The sequence below is a fragment of the Cupressus sempervirens genome, chromosome 6 (assembly GCF_028749045.1).
Source record: "Cupressus sempervirens isolate cs-2001-9-10 chromosome 6, ASM2874904v1, whole genome shotgun sequence".
In the NCBI taxonomy this organism is placed as follows: Eukaryota; Viridiplantae; Streptophyta; class Pinopsida; order Cupressales; family Cupressaceae; genus Cupressus; species Cupressus sempervirens.
In genome coordinates, this window is record NC_143123.1 from 266311454 (window position 1) to 266322125 (window position 10672).

Consider the following 10672-nt stretch of genomic DNA (forward strand, 5'->3'; position numbering starts at 1 on the left):
ATCTAGCCAAGCACAGAATCAATGCACTCATAAACCTTTCCAAGGGTAGGTGAGTCCCCATCACCATATCCGATGACCTCAAAAACTGGAGAAATAATGGAGACTATATATTTTGTATCAGCTTGAAACTGATCACTCTTCACCCTCATCCCCTTCTTTGTTTTCTACTCAACCCACCAATTTCATTCCCGTGTCAAAACCATGAGTTGTAGTGGCTCTTGCAACTCAAGCATTCTCTCCAAGAGAATGTAATATGAAGCATATCTAGTCTCAACTAGTTTTAGGAACAACTCGCGAAGTCCTTGAAGAGTGCAAGTGAAGTATGGTGATTGCAGAGAAACATTTGCATCTCTCTACCATTATTGACCACTCGTCTAATCCAGTTGATTTTCCCCACGTCTTTGAGTGCATTGTTCATGGCATGCACACAACATGGAGTCCACTAAATATCTGTATAGGCTGCCTCAACAAGCCTCTCTGCAGCTTTGCGCACATGTGCAACATTTGTTATTGGTGGTTCAAGCTCCTTAATGGTCTCCCTAAGGATGTGAAACTGAAAATGAGCGTCTTTTCCATGTCCTGAACAATCATCTGCCTTTAGAAAGTATGGGCCCTCAACACTTGTGACCATGATTTTGATGAGTGTACGATACCTAATATCTGTCTACCCATCCATAATAATGCCGCAGGCCGACTCCATTCAACATGCCTTCATTGTCTCCATCAAAATGCCAACTTTCTTATACTGCCTATCGAAGATTGTGGTCCTCAATTTGTACTCACTCGGTGGCACAAATGATGGCCCTCTGTCCTTTGCCATCATGGACATCATCTTTCTATAGCCGGGAGATATGGGGTGCCATTGGCAAATAAGAGGTGCCATTGGCAAATAAGAATTCACCAATGACATCATCTAGCTGATCCTTCACGTGCATGTTAAACAAATCAGCAATGGGGTTATTAGTGCTAGAACTTCATGCCTTACTTTTCCCCCTGCTGCTGTCCATTGCTGAACTATGAATGGATGAAGGAATGGAAGCTGATTGTAAATATGTTTTTACTCTCTGATGTGAGATATATGTAGAAGTATCTCGCTGCCCCTATGACTGTTGAATAGCCTTAACCTGTTGCCTACCAGTCAAAGATTTAGGTACTAGAACTGCACTATCATCAGGAGGAATGCCCCACAGTTTGTTTATTTCAATATTGTACTCCACATTTTCAGCATTTCCCAGGAATTTGCAAGCACTCATACCATATCCAGTTCAAGAGAGGTGTGAATGAGCTCTAGGAAGTGACACTGAGATAGTAAATTGTTTTAGAGGGGATTTTGGGTCAAAAGGATCCCTAGCAAATGGTGCCAAAATCTTAGAGGGGCATTCAATAGAAGGTACTCCTGGTGCAACATAAGGAGGTTCAGATTGTGCCTCTGGATCAGCCTCATGCTCAGGCTCATACTCGAATAAACTAACACTTTGACTTCACTCATGCACTTCCATGTCTTCTACACTTTGACTAGAGGCCATTTATACATTTCATTTCACAAAATCATAGATTTCAGCCTAATTAGTAAAAAAAACCTAACTACTTCCAGTCTAGTTTAGAAATTCAAACAGGTTTCAGCATAAATTAAATACTTAATAACCAAAAACTATTTTCGGTATAATGACATAATGATAATTCAATCAAAATTGAAATCTTAACAACAAAAAAAATACCATGTTACCATCACAAATCTTAAAGATTTAAAATTTTAAACTCTTAACTCAAACAATGCGTTCTAAATTTCTAATGACAAATTTGAACATGTAGTTTTTGAAAAAAATTGCAACAAACTAGAATGAAAATCTAAAAATAAATCAAAATGCAAAACAAAGGAAATAGCAAAAAAAATTTAAAACTTACCTTGTGCTTGCTGAAATCACTTGCAAGATTGAATCTTCTTGCTCGTCTTCCTCCAACAGCTCTTGCAATCACTTGTAAAATCACTCTCCAAACTCTTTCAAACTCTTCTCACTTTTCTCTGAGCTGTTGCAAAAATAATAATGCAAAATTAAGTATAACATGCATTTTGAAACCCACAGATTTAGGGGTCAACAGGAACAAAAATAAAAAATCAATTTTTTTGTTTCTTTTTGCACCCATGTCACTGACCGCATCCCGTCCTGTCCCGGGTGCAGTCAAAGGACGACTGGGCAGTCCCCAGGTATTGTCCCGCTGCACCCACGTCTCAGAGTATCGGACATGGATGGGGACGACAGCAATGTGGCAACAATCGGGGTGCTTGAGTGCGTGGCGTACCCGTCTCAGGGATATCCTAGAACCTGGTTCAGGTGGGTGTGGGGCCTGGTGCACGCCCGTGTTACACCAGTTTTTGGCATCTTAAATTCAAGAAGACGATGCACACTATGGATTTTTATGTGGTTCTTAAGGGGCTATTTTGGTCTTGGCAGTAGGAGCATTGCCGCTTGACCCCACCCTACCCCAGACCCTACAAGGGGCACTGCTCCTTGACTGCCTTTTTCTTTTTGAAGTACATTACAAGTTTGAGTTTGTGCAATACGAGTCATTGTCTATAATCTTGCCAATTAGTGTTCTTGAATATTACTTGATATATACTTGTCTGACTTTTCCCTTGGGGAGGATGTAGTCGGCATTAAATGCCTGTAGTTGTGTTTGATAATATTGGTTATCTATTAGTGTATTTATTGTCTTCAATGTATTAATTTGCATTTTTACTTATGGGATCAATGTATATATATTTATGTAATCAAATTAGCTTCTATAATCTATTTGATGATGTTATTGTCTTTAAGGTATATTCAATAACGGGGGCATGAAACAAGTTTTTTTTTCACTTTGCTGAGTTTTTTTTTGGCTGAGAGATGAGTTATGAGTCAAGTTAGCTTTGCTGAGTCTGAGCCAAGTCAGAGTCTAGGAACTTTGGTTTAAACTTCTCAATTACAATAGCATTATTCGCTAATTTTCAGCAATCATGCATATAAGAACACAACAAAATAATGTATGTGGAAACTTCAATGGGAGAATCCACAGAAAGTTATCATCATCCTCAAATCATAGTAGCAACACAGATTTGTGACTTGCCTATCCAGGGATCAGAATGCACCATTGACTCTACTTATTTTTCTATTTAATAACAATATTTTTTTCAAAACTAGTATATTCTGACTTTCAAATTAATTAATGAATACAGAAAAGGTAGTCAAAAGTGTATTTTGATCACTGGGTAGATGTTGCTGAAAATCACCTGGTAACATAGTTTTTATCCATCCACTGTACAATTATTATAAGCCTTGAACTTTTCTTGTGATCTTTACTGCATGTGCTTTGCCTTTGTCCTTTTGTGCTGCATTTTTTGAAATTCTATTGAAAAAATTATTGGTAGCGGCACTGTTCTAAAAGCACAGTAAGAAATTTATTGATAGAATGGCATTTGAAAAAATGATTTCTTTCCTACTGTACAAAAAATAATTACTCTAAATACTTCTTTGCTCTATTTGTTGAATTTCTTCTCAGGATTTCACATTACTGCTGACAATGTTTGTTTTCCCTAAAATGCAGAGATTGTTGTATCTGGGGGTATGACAATGCCACAAGTGATCTCTCCTTCAGAAAGAACATTACCAGCAGAGAGAATCCGGATAAACAGAGGATGAAGATTCATATTCGTACAACTGTGGTTAACCGTGCATTGTCATGTAGATGCACTTACATACACAGAGCTTCCACTCATGTAAAGCTCATGTTCTTTGTATTTTAGTAGACTAAACATTGAATTGGTCAGATCTGTGTATATTGTAGCTTAAAGAATGTAACATTAAGTCGAGTCAATGGTAGGGTCTCAAACTTGGATAAATCTGGAGATTCTTAGATTTCAGTCCGTGACAGATTAAATCAAACAGTTTGTTGGAGTGTGACACAATTGATGTTCGATTTTTTACTCGAAAAGTAAAGGCTTTGCAGACAAGACAACCTTTTTTTCCTCAGTGGGGATTTGTATCTTCTCTTTCTCCGTAACTTCTCTCAGGAAATATGGGAAGTATTAGCATGACCTTGACAATATTTATAATAGGTTGTTTGCATTTTGTAATTAACTTCTAATGAGGTAGAAATCACAGGCAATATGTATTTCGGTAAAAAAAAGAAACTTTATTATGTTAGAGGTAGAATTTGCAGCCTGAGCAATTATTTTTTGGTTCAGATTTCAAATAAAATCATCTTTAGAGAAAGGAAATTTCTTAGCCACGAATATTTTTCATCTCTTGTAACTAGAGCTATTAGTATTAGTGAGTGCCAATTCAAAAGTGACTTGTTAGCAGTTATTTGAATAAACAGTAATATCAAATGCTAAAAATAAAAGAGAAAATTTGTATTGTCTGAAATCATAATGGCATACTAGGTTCTTGATAATATTGAACCTTATAAGGGTGAATTCCTCTTCATCCAGGCACCATTCTCTTGAAAAGCTGTTGGGGAACCTTAAAAAAATACCTGTAACGGGTCTTGCCTGTAATGTGTTTGGTTGTACTTCATAGTTTCACGTGATTTCATGTTCTTAAATTATGAAAGAATAGATATCTTAAACTGTTTTTAATATTGATAAAAAATAGTGAAGCAGTCAACGTGGAAATGGAATCAGGAGCATGAGATATGGGACAAAGATGATCTAAGGATCGAGATTGAACAGTACCAGATCCAACCCTTGTCAATTTCACACATTCACTTTTTGTATGAGGTTGGGAGAAAAATTACAGGTTAAACATTACCAGATCCCTCTTTTCAATTTCACACCTTCACTCTAGTATGAGGCTAGGACAACAATGAGGGAACAGCGTTATTTTAATTTTGTACAGTTGCTCAAGAAATATATCTTTTAAATCTTCAGATTGGGGATGAGGCTAGGTTTCTCCATGGGTGGCTTGACAATAGTAGTAGTGGAATGTTGAATTCGATAAAATATATGTTGTAATTTTTTTTGATTAAGGGAAAAATAGATTTTGAAGTGTTGAGTAATAATGAGCGCTTCTGCAAATGTAATAACATTGCCACAATTGATTGGCATGTTCCAAATGTAGATATGCATAACTTATAAATATGAGAGGAGACATGTCTCTATGGTTAATCATTGTTTTATATATATATATATATATATGGATGCAGTTATGATTTTATATTTTGAGATTATATTGCCAATAATTATTGTGATATCTCAACAGATGTAAATGCATATTATATATGCATTGAGACATGATCATGTAGGGGCATGACCTTATGTGGTCATGCCTCAATACATATACAATATGATTATTGAAGGCACCGATTCACATATTACCGGCGATACCAATAATATTGGTGAGATTAATATTCAAACAAAGTCAGAAGCACAGATACACAAAAACATATTATTGGTAATTACCAATGCCTGATACTAATGTAATCGACATTAATACATTGCTTGTTCAAGATGGTAAGATTATAACCAATACATATGATCGTTAACTTTGGAATATTAAATATAATATGATGATGATGATGTGTGTGCGTGTGTGTGTGTGAAGGTTTGATTATATATTAATGATAACACTTTGTTCCAACACATTTGGTGTTAAGATATATCAACTATTGATAAGGTCGTCACCCTACAATAGTGACCTTACACATATGAAAGATCGTCACTTTTCATAACACGAGTTTGCAAACGATTTAATTTTTGATTATTTATGAATATATATAACTTACAAATGTATTTACAAATTTGTCATACCAAGTTTACTTTTGAAGTACTCTGTTTTTAACCTTGCAAGAGGCTTGGTGAAAATGTTAGCATTTTGCTCAGTTTTGATATAAATCAGCTTGATAACATTTTTGTCAACCATGTCTCTTATGTAATAGTAAGGAGTCTCGATGTGCTTTGATCGATTGTGGAAGATAGAATTAGCAGAAAGTTTGATGCAACTCTGGTTATCACAATGAATCATCGTGGGACTTAGTTGTTTTCCAAAGAGTCCATAAAATAGCGTTCTCAGCTATATTGCTTCGCTGGATCCCATTGATGCTGCCATATATTCAGCTTTGGTGGAGCTCAAGGCAATTGTAGTTTGTTTTCTACTTAAGCATAATATCATTGCTGATCCAAAATTGAAGCAACACCATATAGTACTCTCGCGGCTTATGGAGTAACCGATCCAATTAGAATTAGTATATCCTTCAAGCTTAATCTCAACATTTTTATACTTCAAACCAAGACCAGTAGTGCCATGTAGATATCTCAAGATATATTCGACAATCATCAATTGAATCTTCTTTGGTTCACACATGAAATGACTTAAGACATTGGTGGCATAGTAGATATCAGACCCAATATTTACTAGATACATAAGTGATCCAATGCTTTGTCTATAGATAGTGAGATCAATAGACTCTGAATTCATAGCTTCTTTTAGCTTGTGTAGATTTGTTTCCATTAGAGTTGTTAGAGGATTGTTGTCCATCATCCTAAATTTAGCTAAGATGTCATGGGTGTACTTTCTTTGATTTATAAAAATATGATCTTTCTTTTGACATACTTCTAGACACAAAAAATAGTGTAGTAGGCTTAGCTTCTTCATTTCAAATTCAACTATAAGATCTTGTTTGCATCTTTCAATTAAGTGATCTTCACCTGTTATCAATAGATCATCAACATATAAGACAAGTATTAAGATGTCACCATCAGGTATTTTGAAATATATGTTAGGATCAACTTCATTTTTGGAGTATACTAGTTTCGAGAGGTAGCTATCTATTCTTTCATACCAAGCTCCTGGTGCTTGTTTAAGGCCATAAAGATCTTTCTTTAGTTTACACACATAGATTTTTATCTTTTATAACAAAGCCTTCAAGTTGTTCAATATATACTTTCTCATTAATGACACCATTTAGAAGTTCGGTTTTGGCATCCATTTGATTTATCTTCCATCCTTTGAATGTTGCAATTGCAATAATTGTCCTCACTGAAGTGTATCGAGCAATTGGAGCAAAAGTTTCCTCATAATCAATGCTTGCCTTATGGGCAAAAACCTCAAGCAACAAGTCTTGTTTTATGTTATTCAATATTGCCATTTGATGCATATTTGATTTTGTATAACCACTTTGAAGAAACAACTGATTTTTTTTTAGGTGTAGGTACAATATTCCAAACATCATGTTGTAATATGGATTAGTATTCTTCGACCATATCATCTTTCCATGCTTGACAAGATAGGGCTTCTTCAACAGTTGATGGTTTAGATTTTGTAAGCTCACTTACTAGTGTAATGTAACAAGATTTATTTCTAGTTTTCTTGCTCTCTTTGGAGATTTTATCTAGTTCAACATTATTTTCTTCAATCATTTTTCTTGCCCATAAAGGCCTTTTCTTGATATTAGAGATGTCTCTAGTTTTAGTGTTCAGTTGTAGTTCATTCTTTTATGATATGTTCTCCCTCTGATTTTCAATTCACAGGTTTTCATCTAATTCTATGATGGGCTCATCTTTAGTACTAGTGGATAGTTTTAACGCAATATTTTTTTCAAATTTGACATCTCTACTAATTTAATTGATCTTTGCCCAGGTATATAAACTCTATACCCTTTGGTGTTTTCAATGTACCCAACAAATATTCTTTTCTTCTCGGATTGTTTTAACTTGGTTCTCTTTTCTTTAGGTATGTGAATGTAAACGAGACAACCAAATATTCTGAAATGACTTAGATCAAGTTTAATTTCTGTAAAGACTTCTTTAGGAGTTATGTTTTCTAGGATAGAGTGTGGGCATCTGTTTTGAATATATACAACACTATTAGTGGCCTCCGCCCAGAATGAGAAGTGTAAATTTTGATCATGCAACATGACTTTTGCTGCTTCAACAATGGTTCTGTTTTTCCTTTCTAGCACCCCATTTTGTTGCGGATTATAAAGTACAATATACTCCCTCTTAATCCCAATAGAGGTGCATAAGTCTTTGAAGTTTTCAGAGGTATATTCACCCCAATTGTATGATCTTAGAGTTTTTTTTTTTTGATGTTTGATTTTTCACAATTGCTTTGAACTCTTCAAACTTTAAAAGAACCTCATTTCATTCTTTGACTTTTAGATAATAGATCCAAGTTTTCGTAGAAAAATTATCAATAAAGATTATATAATATGAGAATCCTCCTAAAGAAAGTGTTTGCATTGGTCCACATAAATCAGTGTGGACTAGTTCCATAATTGATTTAGACTTGTTTTCGCTAAGAGGAAAAGGTCTTTTTCCATTCTTCCCTAGGTCACATCCTTTACAAATGCATATATGGGTTGAATTTAAGTTAGGTGTTCCAATGGTGATTTTTTCTATATTTAGTAGTGTATTGAATCCAATATGTCCAACTCTTCTATGCCATATTTCATTAGGGTTTGTTATATCATGATTTATGGCTTGCTTTTAGATGTTCAATAGTTTATATAGAGTTCCATCTCTAGACCCTATGGCGATGACATTCTTGAGGTTAGGGTTTTTAGGCCAGTAGAACACTTTGTCTCTATTAAAGGTAGCTTGATACCCTTCATTAACAAATCTAGAGATGGATACTAAATTCATTTTTATGCCGGATACCAATAAAACATCTTTCAATTTTAGAGTAATCCCAGTTTTCAGTTGTATAGAATAGGTCCCAATTCCTTTTATTGGATAGGTGGAGTTATCTCCAATGGTGACTCCTTCAGTGGTATAACTTCCAAAGGTTTTGAAATTATCTCTCAATCCTGTTATTTGACGGGATGTACCACTCTCTATTATCCACACATTTTCATTGGATTACATCTCACTTGATAGAGTTGAGTAGAATAATAGATTTTCTTCCTTTTTTTTGTTTCGACTAAGGTGGCTAGAATTCTTTCCATTTTTAGACAAGGTCTGAAGGTATGTCTGAATTTCTCACACTTGTAACACTGAACTTTGGAGTAATCATTTCTTTTGTAATTATTGTTTACTTTTTGTTTATCAATTTTCTTTCCTTCGAATTTTTTCTTCTTCCCTTTGTTATTAGAGACTAAGAAAAGAGCTTGATTTTCTTGCTCTTGATTTGAAATGATCCCTCTAGAAACGAGTCTTGATTCTTCTGAGGTGCAATCATTTTTAAGTTGATTAAAAATTGGTATTGACAGTCTGCTAATGTCTTGGATGAATGTTTCCCAAGATATAAGTAATCCTTTGAGTGCTATTATTGATAATTCTTGATCTTCTACTTTGTTCTGAATAGAAGATAGTTGATTAACTCTCCTTTATTCATTTTTATATTCATAAGTTGATTTTTTAATGTAAGCAATCTACTTGTGTTGTTGATCTCGAATGTATCCTTAATTGTTTTAAATACTTCAAATGCTTTCTTGAGGTTTGATATGGAAGGAAAAATATGGTTTTTTATTGATCAACAATGATCTTCCTGGCTTTGTTATTTTGTCTTTTCGAAGTGGCTTTTTCTACCTCATCTCTAGGTATTGAAATGTCTAATTCAATGAATGATTCCAACTCCAATTCTTCAATGATTGTTATGATTCAAATTTTCCATGTGAAGAAGTTTATTACTCCTTCAAGTCTATCCTCGACTCTAACATTGTTTGACATGATGTCCCTTTTAATTTTATGAATTTAGTTTAGCAGTCTCTCTACCAATTTGGCTTTGATACCATATAAATTTATTTGATCATTTTTGGTGGAGACTAATTGAATTGTATTTTCAATATTTGAGCAATCTTTAGCTCTGATTCTGAGTTCTTTTATATATATATATATATATATCTTGTATTTGATAATAATAATTTTGTTGATGTGAGCAAACCTTCCTTCTATAGTATTTTTATATATTTAATACAAGTATATATATGAGTGCAGTTCTGATTTTATAGATTGAGATTATATTGCCAATTGTTATTGATATATCTCAGCAGACGTAAATGCATATTATATATGCATTGAGACATGATCACATAGGGGCATATCCTACGTGGTCATGCTTCAATACATATACAATATGACTATTGAAGGAACCGATTCACATATTACTGACGATACCAATAATATTGGTGAGATTAGTATTCAAACAAAGTTAGAAACACCGTTACACAAAAACATATTATCGGTAATTACCAATGCCTGATACCAATGTAATCGACATTGATACATTTGTTTTCAAGATGGTAAGATTATAACCACTACATACTATTGGTAACTTTGGAATATTAAATATAATATTATGATGATGATATATATATATATATATATATATATATATATATATATATATATATATATATATATATATATATATATATATATATATATATATATATATATATATATATATATATATATATATATATTATCGGACCTTCATACACATATTTATCACCAGTCTAGTAAATTACCATATATTATATTTGCTTCAATTTACTATGAGACTAATATTCTCAACAATATATTTGTCTAAATGATGATTTCCCAATAACAATACAAGAATTATCTTTAGTTCAATTTAATCCGACTGAAGCTACAATCTTAACACTCCCTCTTAGCTTGGGAGGATTGTTATAGAACATACTATGCTCAAGCATATAGAGAGATATAATCTCAATATGATATTTGTGGAATGACATA

At 33.7% G+C, this 10672-nt stretch overlaps 1 protein-coding gene across 2 annotated transcripts in view; it reads left to right on the forward strand.

Moving 5' to 3' along the window:
• LOC149552258 (protein CONTINUOUS VASCULAR RING 1-like) overlaps positions 1–4111 on the forward strand; it is a 118897-nt gene extending 114786 nt beyond the window's left edge. For both annotated transcript variants that reach the window (XM_089787781.1, XM_089787782.1), the window contains exon 7: positions 3583–4111. In XM_089787781.1, the coding sequence (XP_089643907.1) occupies positions 3583–3677 (95 nt within the window). In that variant the 3' untranslated portion in view covers positions 3678–4111. The remainder of the gene's footprint in view (positions 1–3582) is intronic.
• Positions 4112–10672: the final 6561 nt, after the last annotated feature.